Below are 17,249 nucleotides of genomic sequence, written 5' to 3'. Positions count from 1 at the left end.
CTATTGTTGCCTCTGAATTCTTCTGTCTGGGGAGACAAAATGCCGTACTATTATGTTGAAACTCTTTTCATTAAGTTAGTTATATGAATGTGTTTTCTAAGATAGCTGTCAGGTATGTCAATGTAATAATTTGACCTTTGATTTAATATTGAGTTTTAAATGCTCGATTTGATTTGTATAGATAGAACCACTTACTTGTTTTCTTTGGCAAATGAGACTCACAAATCTCTCTGTAACAAACATCCTGCTGTACTTTATATGTTTTCTTGTACCTGTGGAAAATAAGTTAGATAAAATGTCTTTTGTGTAGAATACATCAGGGAACTATGCTGCAGATTAAAGTATTTTAAAAAGAGTACTCGGTCAATTGCACCAAACATTGGGAGATCATTCAAGCTTCAAGTTGAAGCTTCAAATGCATTATTTTTGTACAAATTTAGTCCAAACATAACTATTTATTCTATTCATATACTTATACATTTGTTAATCTTGTCATACTAGGTGCATGGTGATCATGGCTGTGCATTTTAAAAGAAAAATGTAATGCACTGAGATAAATCCACTCACAGGTAATGGCAGACTCCATCTTCCCAGACGGGCACAGTCTTCGTCTCCGAGTAGAGACGGGTGCATGGGTGTGGCACTCTCTGGCAGACTGGAGACAACACACAAACACAGACAGTGGTGGTGGGCAGGGGGGAGGGGGGCGGGGGGGGTTGGGCAGTGAGTTAACAGGGAAAAGATTGAAAGACAAAGTAAATTAGATCCTAGAAGACAAGGCGTTAGACTACATCTGTGAGCACGATCAGCCAGTCTTGGTGCCTGAGCTGCTTATTTCATTAAATTCAGGAAAGCGAGAGGAAGCACAGGGAAAGAGAGAAGGAGAAAGAGAGTACTGTCTAGCTCTCCTCCTGTCTGATGAATGGATTTAGGAATACAGTGTTTAAATAAGGATGACCCCAGGAGTAACTGTGAGTGTTCAATGATGAAATGCGTTTGGGAGGAAGGGTCGGATGTGAGAGTTAAGTAATGATAGCTCTCTTAGAGACATTTCCCAGGTTCTCTAATGCATCAGCACACACATGGCTAGAGGATAGCTTTTCTCTCGTGGGGACTCAGGGTGAAGAAAAAAATAAGCTGCCCTGAAGAATATGAGACCCAATTTCATCTCTGATGCGATTTTTATCTTCTGTTTAAGTCAGACATTTTGCATGCAAGAAGTAAGTGCTTGTAATAACTCTTTTTTTTTGCCATGCATTGACCGGTCTCAATGACTGAGAAAGAATATTGTTGCCTTTGTCCGTGCCTTCATCCGTGTGTGTGTGTGTGTGTGTGTGTGTGTGTGTGTGTGTGTGTGTGTGTGTGTGTGTGTTCTGGGAGGGCGGGTTGAAAGGTTACACTCACACAGCTCGCACTGTCTGCCCTTGAAGCCCGTTGCGCAGTCGCAGCTGTAGCTGTCGCCGCCCTTGACGCACGTCCCCCCGTTCTGACAGGGCAGGCTGCTGCGGCAGTCCCTGGGCAGCTCTGAAACACAGCAGCTGCTGTTAGGACTCGCAGTCTCATAAAAGCTCGCCAGAGCTCACGTTACAACCCGACTGCCACACTGCTCTACATTTCCCCCTACCTTCTGACCTCATTCCACCAGTCCTGTCAGCTCTCACTAGCAATACAGGCAATTAGGGCAATTAAGCAATTAAAGAATTTGGAAATTATACCAAAGTGCTGCATTATTTGGAGTTCAAAGTAATGATAACATTTGAAAATCGTACCCAGCACTACAGAAGTACCTGTGCTTTTGCCCTTTGTTGCAATTAGTCACAAAATAAAGGCATGGATGAGTTGTTTTTTAAAGCACTTATCTGTCCCAAGCTTTCCCATACAAAATAGCTTTTTTTCTGTTCCACGCCCGCTCAAACTGTGGTTTATTGCCCATATTTTGTTAAGTTATTTTCCAAAGGATTTGACTAAACCAACCTCTGACCCTCCTGTGAACCAACAGAGGGAATCTGTGATTGACGGATTAACAGTAAAGCCTGCCTGTTTCCACGGTGAATTTGATGTGGTACACATATCAACAGATATCTCAAGGTTCTTTCACTCCCTTGCTCACTTCTCTCTCTCTGTCTTTTTTTCTTCACTTCTTCCTACCATCTGGGAGAGATTACATGGCCAGAAATACCACCTATGAATCTTAAACCCGCATCTTTAATACTGTGCTACATTTGACACCTACCAGTCTTCTTTTTGGTCGCCTCCTCAGCAATCTCCAAGGCTAAGCTGATTTTATTGGTGGTTTCCTCCATTTTCTCCAGTTTGACTGGAGGCTCCGGTCCTGATATAAATGACAAATAGATGCTTAGTGCTACAGAGTCACTGATTTATTAACCTGAAACATTCTTTCCAGCACCATACAAAGATATTTAAGAACCACACATCCTGGATGTGGCAAGTGGTTAAAGAAAGCATGTGAATAAGCAGCTCGAACCTAAGAGCAACATTCTTTGACCAGTATGTGAGGGCCCTGAGCTTAACACAATATCAAGGTGTCCGTGTCAATGTTATGCATCATCCTCAGAGGCCGTAGAGAATCTGACAACGATGTGTTTGTCAACAGGGTGTACATCGGCCTGGCGTGTCCTCTGTGAAGTTCACTCACTGAGGCGGTGTCTGATGGCGTTCCTTGGCAGGTTGGTGAACTTGGCCATTATCCTCCCCCTGCCATCAATCAACTCTGTGTATCTAATGTTAGGACAGAGAGGGGCAGAAAACAAATAGTAAATTGCCATGTCTTTATAAAACTAAGGTCTTGTCACTGTATCAAAGGACTTTGTGCCTCCATGCCCTGTGACACTTATAAGCAGTTGTTTTGGACCCTGCCATGGTAGGCACAGAATACACTTTACTAAAGGTATCAAAGCCTGTTATAGAACCACAACATGACATTTTTATTTCCTTCAAAATAGTTATCCACATCCCAAATGGGTGCGTAACATTTAACAGTAACTCCTTTCATTGAATTGTGGACACAACTGTTTTGCATTGAAGCTAAATTTGCGTGACTACAGTAAGTGACTACAGTTTAAGCAGCACAGCGGAGGCAAGCAATATATCAGTACTGCTACTCTTTTAGAACTTCAGTCAAGACATTTACATTGTACACTATGTGCCCCTTCATTTCTATGCTAGTCAATTCAAACAGTCATTCTAAACCTTCAGCTCCATAGACTATAAGTGTCTGGCCCACCCTACCTGGGTAGCTCTTCTGAGTGCTCCCTGTCCTCTGCTACGCCCACGTCCTGAGGTTTGTGCCGGCCTGTGGGGCGCCCCCTGGGAGTCTCCCTCAGCGGTACTGATCCAGATTACACACACACACACACACACACACACACACACACACACACACATGCACGCGCGTGCACACACACACACACACACACACACACACACACACACAATCACAAACATAGCAGATGCAGTACGCGTATATCGAGAATGTATGTATAAATACTTAATGTAATTATAGCACAGACATAAACAGTATTATCATGAAGACAGGGACCTGCTTACTACAGATACTAGAGGTACAGGCACTCAGAGATGCTTCAGGGTCAGAAAGGAGAGACAGAGTAGGCACTAAGACAGAAATGGTTTTGTTCCACAAAATAAAATCATGTTCAAAAATCTGTGTCTTGGTATGAATTGAACTGGAAACTTGCTGATTTAAATAAAAAATGTTGCCTCCACAGCTGCCCATAATCGGGAAGCATATGCATTATTTGCCAAACCCATGCCATTGTCCACTGATCCATTTTGAAATGACTCACTTCAGCTTGCAGTGGCACTGCAGTTTTAAACATGGCCTTTTGTCCCTGTCAACAGTCACGAGTAATCACCCTGAAGTGCGACAACCCTCGTACACAATTCTTGCGGGCTAGCGGACATGTGTAAACACAAAAGGATGAACACGAAACAGAGACAGTGCGTGCCGTGGCGGTCATATGGGAAACATTTTTGCAATATGTAGCAGGCAGAAGCCAGGAGCCAATGAGTTTCCCTGGGGAATTTCTCCAAAGTTGAATCTGACATCACTTCTTAACTCAATAATATTCTTTTCAACTGTTAGCTGTCACATTTTGCCATCCACACCTGCATCAAATTACAGTAGTGTGCAAATGAATATTTAGAGGGCAAAGACTCTAGCAGAGTGACATATTATACAATATTATTCAGTAAAAAAAAAATGTTGGCGAGAGAGGGAGGGCCCCTTGCAGTCATCACTCAAGGCAACTGTTTGGCAGCCTCTTCAAGGTCAATACTAAGTTACATCTGTGTGGCCTCCGTGCTTGCCGGCCAATAGTCAATCAAGGGCGTCAATGTCAGCAGCGTTCTGCTGTACCCCGCCTGGTTTTGCAAAACCAGGTGTCTGCGAAATACATTTCAGTAAATGTTGAATGGGTAATGACAAACTGGAGAGAGTTTCACCCTTGAGCAGCCAGACTGTTGATGACCATGGGAGGTACAAGACTGCGGCTTACATACAGAAACCTAACAGCTGCAACAGACCCATCAAAAACCAGGACGTCATTTTCCAGCTTTACAATCCCCAGTCCATTTGTTTTAAAATGCTACAGAGATGCAAATGAACAGGATTGGCTGCAATATAAACCCTGTATTCAGGCACTTACGGGTGGTGAAGGCTAAGTGCTGGGGTACGCTGTGAACCTGTTCCTGCCCTGTGTTTCGCACTGCGGTCAGGGCCAGTCTGTAGTGCTGCCCCGGACTGAGCTCTCGGAGTGTGTAGCTGCCCAGTCTCCCGTCGGGCAGGTATCGGCTTCTCATGTTCAGGCCACGTGTCACGTTCACCACAAACCCGTCCGGGACGCTCCGTGGATGCCGGTCCCATGAGACCTGAGCTGAGGTGTCAGTCACATGACCCAGCGAGAGGTTCTGGGGTGGAAGAGGTCCTGAGAGGGATGGATGGGGGAAAGAGAGGGAGAAATAGAAATATTAATGTTTAATGATATCAACAGGACTATGTTGTCCATACTTTATGAACTGATGTTCTACTAGATATGACATGTGATGCGAAGATCCAAAGATGTAAATATGAGAATCCCTGTATGCATGAGTGCATTTGTATGTTAGTACATAAAACTGTGGTGTGTATGGATGTGTGTGTGTACATCCAAGTGACATACTTGTCCAGACATTGACTGGTCCAGCAGAGTGACTGGTTGACGGAAGCTCCTCTGGTCTTACACCACTCTGAGTGACAACATCCACTGTGTACATTTGACCTGGAAGCAGGGAACTGTTAAAAAGAAAGAGGAAGTACAAATGAATGAACTCCTCATTCTATCTGTGTTAATGCAGAGTGAAGATTTATGGAGTAGTGGAGGCTTTTGTGTGGAAACAGTTAATTTAGTGGTTCGCTTGAGCCATCTAGTGGCTCAATGCAGTAATGCAGCAGTACATTTTATTGAACACTACAGCCACCTAGTGGAGTATTAAGGGACTTTTCACCAAGTTGGCAAGTAAAATGCTACACTGCCTTGGACACAATTCATTATTAATCATTATGAATCATTCCCTAAGGAGTTTGTCTTGCAGAATCAAAGCTGTCAGCTGTAATTGATTGGTTCTCCCCTGAATCCATACCGTAATCCATACCTCTGTCTTGGTAAGTGTGAGACAGTGATTGAGCACGTATGGGTCTACTCATGTCTGTAAGTACTGTGGTGTCTCACCTGAAGCCATACTCTGTGATGCTGGTGTTGAGTATAGCCGTGCGGGCTCCACTCCCGTCAGAGGGGGTCAGGGAGAGGCGCACCTGACTTACTGAGGCATGGTGAGCTGCCTGCAGCAGCCAGCGCAGCCACAACTGGGAGGAGGAGACATTCACCACCTGCAGCTGCTCTGCCTTCCGCGGCCCTAAAACACACACACAAACACACACACACGCACACACACGCACGCACGCGCACGCGCACGCGCACACGCACACGCACACGCACACGCACACGCACACGCACACGCACACACACACACACACAATCACGCACACACACACACACACACACATAGGAACAAATATAGGCACATACACACAAATCAACATCAACCCGTACAGTTTTGCATATGTATTTCTAAAATAAATAAGGCCACTTGAGCGTCATGAATGCCAAACAGATACAGAGTCAGGGGAAGGGTGTTAATTCCTCCATCACTGTGAGGTTTTCCAGTGACTGTGTGTCTTCCCTTTGTGTTGATAGTAAACAGACAAAAACAGGCCAGAAACACTACACCAGCCCTCCCTCTTCCTTACGTGTGCGAATGAGAGCAAAGGCGGGCTGACTTATGTCGTTGCTGTTGGCCCCGCGCCTCACGGAGAAGGTGGAGATGTTGTAGAGCAGGCCGGGCTCGAGACCCTGCAGCAGATAGCTGGAGTGCTGCCTCTCCAGGAAGTCGCTCCTGCGCGGCCCGCGGCCCAGCGGTGCGTAGGTCACAGCGAAACCGCTCAGGGGGCTGTCTGACGTGTCCAGCTGGTCCCAGCGCAGCTCCACCTCATCCTCTTCCACCCGGAGCACACGCAGACCAGATGGAGGCAACAGGTCTGAGAACAGTGGAGGTTATGATCATATTACTGGCAGGAGTATGTTATCCACTATATCTTCACAAGGATTGTACATTTGTTAGAAGGCTTTAATACCACTTTCTACTTTAGGTCATCGCATCGAAAATGAGCCATATATCACCTTGTACAAAATAGGAAAACACAATGAAAGAAGCAGTTATCCCGATTTTTAAAAGTGGGCATCATATGGTGTCAGAGGGCGCTAGTTCCACGTAGTTGTATTTTCATAGGACTTTACTAGGATACAAGTTGGCATCACCTGCTAGTTCAGCAGCCATATAAATGTAATTTAAGTAACATTCTAGTAGCATTTTGTGGCATTTTCACTTTTCATATAAACAGAAAAAAACCTTCATAAAATGCAAAGCGACTCATAATTAAACATTTCTCTTACACTAGCAGGTTATGTTCACATGTGACTTGTATACACAGCTGACCTCTCTCGCAGTCTCTGCCTGTGTGTCCCACTTTGCAGGCACAACTGTAGTTCCCCCTTCTGTCGCTACGGCAGAAGCCCCTGTTCCCACAAGGCTGTAGTACACATGGATTTTCCACTAGGGGGCAGAAAAGACCAAGTATCATCAAAAGTCAGCGCCACTCCCTGCTGGACTGTGGTTGGATTTGAAGTCTCTGGAAATGTTACCTCCATGTAGTTAAAGGGGTTTTAAAGAACTGAAGGGTGAGCGACTGATTGACAGCTATGGTGACATATACTTGTCTCTGCTACTGAAAATTTCACTTGGTTTCTTGGACCTTAATTTCAATTCAGTAATATCCACACAAAAAAAAGGAATACGTTTTACTGTCCTGCAAGAATGGAAACCAGCAACTCCTCTGCTACAGAGAGCATGACGAAAGATCAAACTCACACATTTGGCATCGGTCACCAAAGAAGCCATCCTTGCAAACACAGCGTTGGGCCCGCCTGTAGACTCGACACACTCCTCCATTCAGGCATGGGTTGGGCACACACCCCTCCTGCTCTGAAAGAGCGAAAACACACACACACATACACCTGAGTTCAATGTTTGGCCTTGAGTTATGAGTACAGATTAAAATGCAGGAATGCCTCTTTAAATGCCTGTGTAGCTGGGAGGAATGAATGTCTCCATTAGAATGATTCATGTGAATTTCTGCACTGCACCTCTTCACATTATTTAAGCGCTAATGACAATTCACAGAACTCTTGATGTGTGGTTGCCAGGGATTTGTGTGTAGGAGTGCTCGTGGGTTTTCACTTTGTAGTGGAAAGAGGAAAAGAGACGTGAATCCCATCAAACAAGCTCATAGGACTTAATTAAATGACTTCATTAATATATCTCAGCACAGTACAAAGTGAGTGTTGGAATACTGGTGCCTGTCCGCTGGCTGGTTATTATTCTGCAAAACCAAGTCGTTTGTTCATACCAATCTCACAGTCAAGTCCGCTGTATCCCTGTGGGCAGTGGCAGAGGTAGGAGCCAGGCTGGTCCTCGCAGGTACCACCGTGTTTACAGGGCTCTGAGAGACACTCATCCACATCTGACCACACACACACACACACACACACACACACACACAAATGTCACAAAAAACAGTCATGTATAAAAAACACCACTATGGCTCGTACACATACACACACACACACACATTTAGAAACACAACCATGTTCATAAATACATACATAGATACACACACACACACACACACACACACACACACACACAAACACACACACACACACACAAAAAACACACACACACACAGAAACACAACCATGTACATGCAGATGAATACATGATAACACATACACACACACACACACACAATCACACACAAACACACACACACACACAATCACACAAACAAACAAACACACACACACACACACACACACACACACACACACACACACACACACACACACTCACACACTCACACACACACACACACACACACACACACACACACTGTTCTTTGAACAGAACACAGATGCTTGCAGCCTCGCCCCACTCCCACTGGTCCCTGCCGGGCTGTAAAGCAGCGTGACAGTGAGTCAGTCTCACCGGTTTGGCAACGCGGACCGCTGAACCCCTCCTCGCACTCACACAGGAAGGAGGCCACCCTGTCCCTGCAAGTCCCCCCATTCAGGCAGGGCTGCGATAGACACTCGTTTATCTCTGCGGATAAGAAGGGATGCCATTATCTAACAATGCATCTCTCGCTCTCAGATGCACGCACACACACACACACAAACACACACGGTCACCCACATGAACTCTCTCACATTGGTGCAGGATACAGATACACAAAACTCAACTTTTCCTCTCTCACTCATCCGCAAGCACATTGTTTGTGCACACACACACACACACACACACACAGCACAGAATACATGCTCTTTTAAAGACATGAACTTACACACAGACACCTTTGCCAACCCCTCACCATGTCTATCCAGCAGCAGCCGGAGAGCTACTGTGGATGACTGTAAAAGTACCATGAATCTGTCACTGCCGCTGGCTGAGGTGACTGGAGTCATCTTAATGAATTGGCTGGTGAGAGACACACACACACACACACACACACACACACACACACACACACACACACACACACACACACACACACTGCTGTACTCTCACGACAGCCCGGGAGAAACACCAGGGCCATTGGCACTTTCCACCAGAGCACTAAGTGAGCCAGCGTGCACATTCTCTCTCTGGAGTGGAGTCTGGTGGTGCACTTGAGCGCCGGGGCTCTTACTTTAATCCTTGCCCCCATCTCTCTCCCACAAGATATAGTGGCCTCCATATAATCTTCACTCCAGTTTGCCAGACCTACATTTACTTAATGGCCCTTTGGGAACCTGGAGTGTGGGGTAAGGTTTTGGGGCAATAAATTGTATGTGACTGTGTGTGTGTGTGTGTGTGTGTGTGTGTGTGTGTGTGTGTGTGTGTGTGTGTGTGTGTGTGTGTGTGTGTGTGTGTGCAAGTGTGTGTGCGAGTGTGTGTGCATGTGTGTGAGTGTTTGAGTGTGCGTGTGCACGCACACATGTGTACTCATCAGTCCTTCTACCTCTGTGAATATGTTCCCCTATGGGACCCTACTGGTGTTTGAATAAATGTTTTCACGGATGTGTGTGTGTGTGAGTGAGTGTGTGTGTATGAGTGAGTGTGTATCACATACCCTCACAGACGGGGGGCTGGCTCCAGGCTCCCTGATTGCCACAGATGCTCTGCGTAGCGCGGGGCACAGGGGTGTATCCTGGGTGGCACACGTATACCGCCATGGCGCCGGCAAGAGTGGAGGAGTACTTCACGTCCGCATGCTTCGGCCGAGCAGGTGGCCCACAATCCACCCCTGACAAACACACACACACACACACATACACACACACACACGAACACAGAGGTGAAACAGATGATACACACACAGAGTGAAATTGGAGAGACACACACATACACCTACTCATATTTCGCGTTCATACCCGGGGAACCATTCAAACGAGGGATAATCATGAAACTGTGTTACAGACAGACATGATCCTCAATCAGGACCTTGGTATAGGCAAAAGGTTCTATTAGACTTCAGGGTAAATGCATTCGAACACCCACCACAAGAGCACTAAAGAACACTTTTTGAGACACAGAGAACACTTAGAACTGTTTCATAATAAAAACCAGGGTGTTTCTGGCTCACTGGCACTGGCATGATGCATCCTATCACATATGGCACAGTGAAACATATACTCTACTCTATGTGTACACAGGCAAACAGAGATCAATATGATGCAGTAACCTAGCAACGGCATAAAACCTCACCATAATAGAAAATAGAGCATTTTTACGGCTTGCTTTACATCTTAATTCTCTATCCATTCTGCACACTGGCCTCCTAACATCACCAGTCAGGATGCATTAGCAAAATTATGTGCAAGACATTCCTCATGCAGTCTCTGTGAGCACCAGCGTTAGCAGTACAGCTTAGTTGCCACCATAAACATGAAGTCACACAGTCATATACACAAGTCAGTGGGAGCCACACAATGACAAAACCACTCTGTTTTAACAGTACACATCACCACTGCAGACGTTTCAAATGGATTACGGTCCATGGCGACAAAGAGTCCACAGCCTGGTGCAACAGACATAATGAAGTTATGGAGGTTGGCTGCTCTACTGGTGACCCACAATGGCTCAGATGCAGCACGCACAAACACACACAAATGCACACACACACACACACACACACACACACACACACACACACACACACACACACACACACACACACACACACACACACACACACACACACACACACACACACACACACACACACACACACACACAGACACACACACACACACAAACACACACACACACACACACAAACACACTCACACACACTCACACACTTCCCTGACTCTGTTTTTCAAATGTGAAACGCATAAAAGAAGAGCACTGATGTGCTTTTTCCCTTGCAGGATAAAATTCATCAAGGCTCAATTTACATGGCCCACATGGCACGCACAAGGCTTCGCTGTTGTCAAAACTCTATTTCAGTGAGAAACAGACACAAATACTGCGGAAACATCCTCAATCCGGTGTGGTTTACATGACAGATGAGACTCTGCATGGAATCCACACCCGGTGATAAACGCAGTGGAACAAGCTGCTTCTGTTTATGACAAGCAGATCATGTATTTCCACCAAACTGTAATGTAGTATTTGGCACTTTGTGTTGAATTCACAACTGGCTTCAAATCTGTGAAATACCCCGCAGCTTCTGTTATATCAGGGGAGACATTTCTCAGCAATATGGATCTGGTCAGTCCCCATAAAAGCAGACAGTGAGAGGCAGGCACCAGAAGACTTTCACTTGAATAAGTGTTTTATGTCATGGGCAGTCTTGCAGCGAGTTCTTGAGTCACAAACCTTGACATAGTGAATACCTCTGGTTCAGCAAATGTGTGCTCATAAACCGATTCAGGAAGAAGAAATCATACAGCATAGAATAGCACAAGCCGTAAAATAAAATATTGATGACACTGGGAATGGAGAACCGTATTAGACATTCTAAAATAATACAGCATCAGAGTCAATGCCAATGGAATGGGGCTGTTTGAGTCCATTTGACTTGAAATACGGCATGGTGACTGACACACACATACACACACACAGTGGTAAACACTTTTGGTAAAGTAGACAAAGACTTAAATGTGAGGGGACTAAGGTCACACACATTCAACAACACACTGTATGTATCATTCATTTGTACTTTAGTTACATTTAGTTAGTAACATTTACAGTTTAGAACAATATGGTGAAGGCAGATGGCATGAATGCAGACATACACACACAAACACAGAGTGAGACAGAGAGAGAGAGATTCATAAAGAAACAGACACACACACACACACACACACACACTCACACACACACACACACACACACAGACACAGACACAGACACACTCACACACACATTCACACACACACACACACACACACACACACACACACACACACACACACACACACACACACACACACACACACACACACACACACACACACACACACACACACACACACACTCACCATCAGGTGCACGTGAGGAGCCACGGTTGATCTCGCAGTGGCGGCCGCTGTAGGTTGTGGTGCACTCACACTTGTACTTGCCGATGTAGTGGAAACACGTGCCTCCGTTCAGGCAAGGGCTGGACGCACAGGGGTCAGGCTTCCCTAGACACAAACCAGCACAGAGTCAAACATTCTCACAGCATCAGGGGAGTGAGGGGGCGTGCATGGAATACATCATACTGTACTTAGGACAGCAATTTTTATCTTCATGCGTAGGTGTGAGTTGCTTTGTTTTGAACAGTGAGCACATTGCTTTGTTTGGAAGAATGCACGCATGCATTTAAATTAGGTGCAAGTGTATTTGTAAAATGTGTGCATAAGCATGTGTGTGTGTGTGTATGTGTGTGTGTGTGTGTGTGTGTGTGTGTGTGTGTATGTGTGTTGTTTGTATTACTTTAAGCGAGTATGTAATCATTATGAGGTGTTTTGGATGGGAGAGAGGGAAAGATGACAAAGAGGTCTCAATCAATATCACATGAAGTGTGCCGGTTTTGATACAAATGCACTATAATAATACAAATAATAATTTGTAGTTTCTTTAGACTGCAACCTCCAGCAGTAGCCAATCTAAAATTATTTTGAATTACTTTTATTAGTCACTGCTGCCAGTAGTATTTCTGCATTCTACACATCTAATGGCATCTGCATGTGTGCAAGCAGTGATCCAACACTACAGTAGTTCAGAGAGGACAAATCCTGCCTCTCCCAGGCCCAGCAGAGGCCAACCAGTTGTTTCTCTATAAATGCAGTTCACAAGCACGCGTTAGGCTATCCGGACACATTCCAGCATGGAATTCAATCATTATGCAAGGGCCTGCTCAGCGCTTGCACAACGCTTGCGGAAGTGGGAAAGGGTTTGGGATAACGATAATCCAAAAGATGAAAAGCCTCTTGGCTCTTGGCTCTACTGCTGTTCTCGTGGCCCTGACAGTGCGGAAACACACCTCTTCCAAAACACGAGAGAGAGGAAAGAGAGAGAGAAAAAAGAGAGATGCAGCTGTGTCCTTTAAGGAACTCACAGCAGGGACATGGCCCTGGCCAACTGTGTCATAGGATGGTTTATAAACACTTGTGTTAATAAAACAAACACAAACATATGCATGTATCTGCACACAAATACAGTTACATGCAAAGAGCATATGTGCACACACACACACACTCTGTCACACACACACACACACACACACACACACACACACACACACACACACACACACACACACACACAACACACACACTCTGTCACACACACACAGACACACAGACACACAAACAGACACACACACACACACACACACACACACACACACACACACAAACACACACAGGTACACACAGTCCCAAAAGCATACATAAACAGTGCAAACAAACTCCGGGCTCCACACAGATGCTCCCACACAAACAGGAAGCGGAGAGCGAGCAGAGTGGAGTGGTGCGGTGCGGGGGAGTACTCACCCACTTCACAGTGTTTGCCAGTAAATCTGAATGGACACACACAGTGGTAGCTCCCCCCATCGTCTGTACACGAGCCTCCATTACGACAGGGGGACGAAGCACAGGCACTTAATCTGACTGCAAAAGAGATACACAGACACACACAGCCACACACGCACACACACACGCACTCACTCGCACACACATACACGCACACACAACAAAGCGAAAGTAACCCATTAGAAGTTGATCAGAAGTTTCAATCACGGGAGACACCATGGCCTCATGTGATTGAAACAGTGCAGTGAGTGATGGCATGAAACACAGAGTGATACTGCTTTTGGCAACAGCTTTGCTTTTCTGCCAGAGCTTCCCTCAGTGTCTGCATGCCTTTAGGAGATTGGCCAGCCACACACACACGCACACACTCACACACATGCACACACTCGCACGCACACACACAAACACTTTACCTTTTTCACAGTGTTTTCCTCTGTATCCATGCTTGCATTCACAGGTATATCCTCCATCTTGATCGTAGCAGTAGCCCCCATTCTGACACGGCGACGAGTCACAGGCCGATTGGGGCTGTACTGGAAAACACACACACCAACGTCACCGCATCCTGTATAATTACCGCATGCCGTTGATTCAAAAACACACACCAACATCAATGAATCTTATAAAGCTATTTCTATTTGGCTTGTATGAGTGGTATGAATGAAAGTGAACATGTATGTGTATGTATTATATTAAAAATCATGTATGTTTCCCTTACCCCTGTAAGTGTGTGACAGTGTGAATGTGTGTGTATTTAAAATAGCCAAACACACTTGACATCCCACTGCCACCACAGACCCCCTCTGCCTACACAGGCTCTAACGTCTCTGCATCCCCCAACCCTCAAAAAGCACCTCTACAGTCAACACAGCTTTCCCCAGATGGCTGGATTTGCACCCGAATCACTGTTTATGGGCACATAATTTCTTCTGTAGAGTCTGGATGAAACACTCACACTCTTTGAAGAACTCCATGGAACTAAACTGACATTTAGGAGAGCCAGCTGTTACACTAAAGCGTGTATTTCTCAAACCTCTCTCTGAAACACATTTAATGCTTTCTACCAAACAATTTTTTTGCCCACCTTATTTATTTATATATTCTTTGCCACCTGCACGTTTTCTCTCTCTTTCTCTCGGTCTTACCATAGGGATAGAAGTCCTTGTGGTCAAAGTCCACCCCTCCAGTCTGGCACGTACACAGGTAGGTCCCTCCATACTCCAGGCAGGGTCCCCCGTGGGGGCAGGGGCGACTGTTACTGCAGGGGGTCTGGGTCACCTCTGGGGAGAACCACCATAAGAGACAGGTAGCAAAGCATGGGTACGCACGCTTATCATATATTCAATCGCTTATCATCTACGCATCTCAAAAATGGGATTTGAAGAAGAGTACAGTTTCCATTACACAATCACTACGGCCCTATTCTCAAACAGCTAAGAGATATGAGAAGTAAGTAAATCAGGCCTGGACTCAGCAGTTCAGATAACTAAAGTTTGCATGTTAGTACAGTATATACATACTGTTTTCAGGATCAGTGCCGAAGTGGATCTGAGGCTGTATCTCAGCATTAGCTGAGTGACTGCACTGTCCTGTTTGTGCGTGTGCGTGTGTGTGTGAGTGCGTGTATGTGTGTGCGCGTGTGTGGTTGTGTGCGTGTGTTGGGATAGTAAGCGTGTTCTATCAGGCCTAACCCGTCTGTATTTCTTTGGCATTCATGCTCAAGCCAATCTGAGTAATGCACAATCCAGGTGCTCAATCGGTTGGGAAATGTGCCGGGGTCTAAACTCAACTCTGACACACAGTTCATGAATACATGTTATGAAATAACTTGTATGAGAGTGTCTGTGTTTGTGTGTGCACCTGCCAGTGTGGGTGTTTGTTTGTGCATCTGACAGTGTTTTTGTCTGTGTGTGTTCATTGATTCGTTGTTCTTAAGAATGTGTGACTTGGTTGTATGTGTACATGAATGTGTGTGTGCACGTGTGTGAATTTTATATGAATGTGTGTGTGTGTGTGTGTGTGTGTGTGTGTGTGTGTGTGTGTGTGTGTGTGTGTGTGTGTGTTGGTGCATTAATGTGTGTGTGTTTGAGTGTGGATGGTGCATTATATTGTATATCAGCAGCTGTGGTCCTGATGTAATGGCAAAGAGCCGTATTCATAAAGTAGGTCAGGTAAACACATACCAAACTGACAGAAGAGTCCGGTGTAGCCCGTGGGACACTCACAGGTGCCATTCATGTCCACACACACACCTCCGTTCTGGCACAGGCACTCCTCTGCAAACACACGCACACACAGACACACACACACACACACACACACACACACACACACAAAGAGACACAAAAGATGCAATTTCAGTGATCAGGTGTCTCTGTGTGAATTTAACTTCTTTCAATTAAGTCTAAGTGGCAGTATGGGTAAATATAAAAAGTTTACAGTGTGTCTGTGTGTGTGTATGTGTGTATGTGTGGCTGTGTGTGTCTAACCATTTGAACATATATGCACAATTTGTGATTGAATCTCTTGCTTAGTCCACCCAAACCCTCTCATTGGCCTCTCCACTCCTTTCCCACCCTGATCTCAGAACAGCGGTGCAGGCAGGAGTGTTCTAACGTCTCTTCCTTACAAATTGGAGGACTGTTTTCATTTTCCTCCCCCCTTCTGCGCTCTCCCTCAACTCCCCCTCCTCACCTCATCGCCCCCTCCTCAACGCCCCCCCTGACCCTCCCACCCCCCATAATTGCAGCCATGGATCAAAGGAAGAGGCTGTATCACTGCTAAATTGCCCCCTTTTGAAGTCTCAGGAGTTTGGGGGTAGAGGGTTCCGCGTGAGGAGGGAATTATTTTTCTGATAATATGGAACATGTTTTTTTTCCCCTTCTCATTCTTCTTCTTCTTCTTCTTCTTCTCCTCCTCCTCATTTTTCTCTCTGTGTCTCTCTCTCTTTTTTCCTCCCTGATCAGCCCCTGGGGGCAATTAATAGTCTGTTAATTTTTTGCTGGAGCCATTTTCATTGGTCGGGTGCAGGGGGCAAAGGGGTTCTTTTTGCAGGGCTTTGATGTAGGAGCCCGGTCGGTCGGTCAGTCAGGCAGTGCTGCCGTGTTCTGCCTGTCTGCCCGGCACTGTGCTGGGCTACCTTCTCTTGCTTGGAGAGGCCGGTGCTTTTTTCCACTGCGCGCTCCAAGTGAGCCAGGCAGGAAGGTATTCGGGAGATTTAAGAGAGTCCATCTAAGCATGGATAGTTATTTCAGCTCAAGAGCGGGGAGTAGTGTGAATTTGCAATGGCTCACATAATATTAAAGAGCTTGCGGAGGGAGGGTAGAGAGGAAAAAAATGTATGTAAGTGTGCGGGGGGGGGGGGGGGGGGGGGGGGTGAAGGTGTTTTTCTGTGTTTGTGGCTCTGCATGTGTTCCTATGCGAAAATGTGCGGCTATGTGAATGTGTGCATGACAGTCTATGCGTATGCAAGTGTGTATGTATGCACATACTGTA

General features: G+C 45.8%; 1 protein-coding gene across 1 annotated transcript in view; it reads right to left on the bottom strand.

The window, feature by feature from the left end:
• Positions 1 to 17,249, bottom strand: part of sned1 (sushi, nidogen and EGF-like domains 1) — a gene marked incomplete at both ends in the record, with an annotated part of 37,943 nt that continues 20,694 nt past the window's right edge. Inside the window, 20 exons of the mRNA XM_080860236.1 lie at positions 1 to 26; positions 196 to 272; positions 568 to 655; positions 1,405 to 1,524; positions 2,234 to 2,332; positions 2,657 to 2,739; positions 3,250 to 3,313; positions 4,686 to 4,964; positions 5,199 to 5,311; positions 5,748 to 5,931; positions 6,326 to 6,613; positions 7,072 to 7,188; positions 7,504 to 7,617; positions 8,680 to 8,793; positions 9,803 to 9,976; positions 12,219 to 12,362; positions 13,716 to 13,832; positions 14,168 to 14,287; positions 14,900 to 15,034; positions 15,938 to 16,030. Coding sequence (XP_080716362.1) covers positions 1 to 26; positions 196 to 272; positions 568 to 655; positions 1,405 to 1,524; positions 2,234 to 2,332; positions 2,657 to 2,739; positions 3,250 to 3,313; positions 4,686 to 4,964; positions 5,199 to 5,311; positions 5,748 to 5,931; positions 6,326 to 6,613; positions 7,072 to 7,188; positions 7,504 to 7,617; positions 8,680 to 8,793; positions 9,803 to 9,976; positions 12,219 to 12,362; positions 13,716 to 13,832; positions 14,168 to 14,287; positions 14,900 to 15,034; positions 15,938 to 16,030 — 2,549 coding nt within the window. The remainder of the gene's footprint in view (positions 27 to 195; positions 273 to 567; positions 656 to 1,404; positions 1,525 to 2,233; positions 2,333 to 2,656; positions 2,740 to 3,249; positions 3,314 to 4,685; positions 4,965 to 5,198; positions 5,312 to 5,747; positions 5,932 to 6,325; positions 6,614 to 7,071; positions 7,189 to 7,503; positions 7,618 to 8,679; positions 8,794 to 9,802; positions 9,977 to 12,218; positions 12,363 to 13,715; positions 13,833 to 14,167; positions 14,288 to 14,899; positions 15,035 to 15,937; positions 16,031 to 17,249) is intronic.

This window comes from Sprattus sprattus, assembly GCF_963457725.1.
Source record: "Sprattus sprattus genome assembly, chromosome: 2".
In the NCBI taxonomy this organism is placed as follows: Eukaryota; Metazoa; Chordata; class Actinopteri; order Clupeiformes; family Clupeidae; genus Sprattus; species Sprattus sprattus.
Note: the sequence above shows the minus strand (reverse complement) of the source record. Positions and strands in the feature narration are given on the sequence as shown.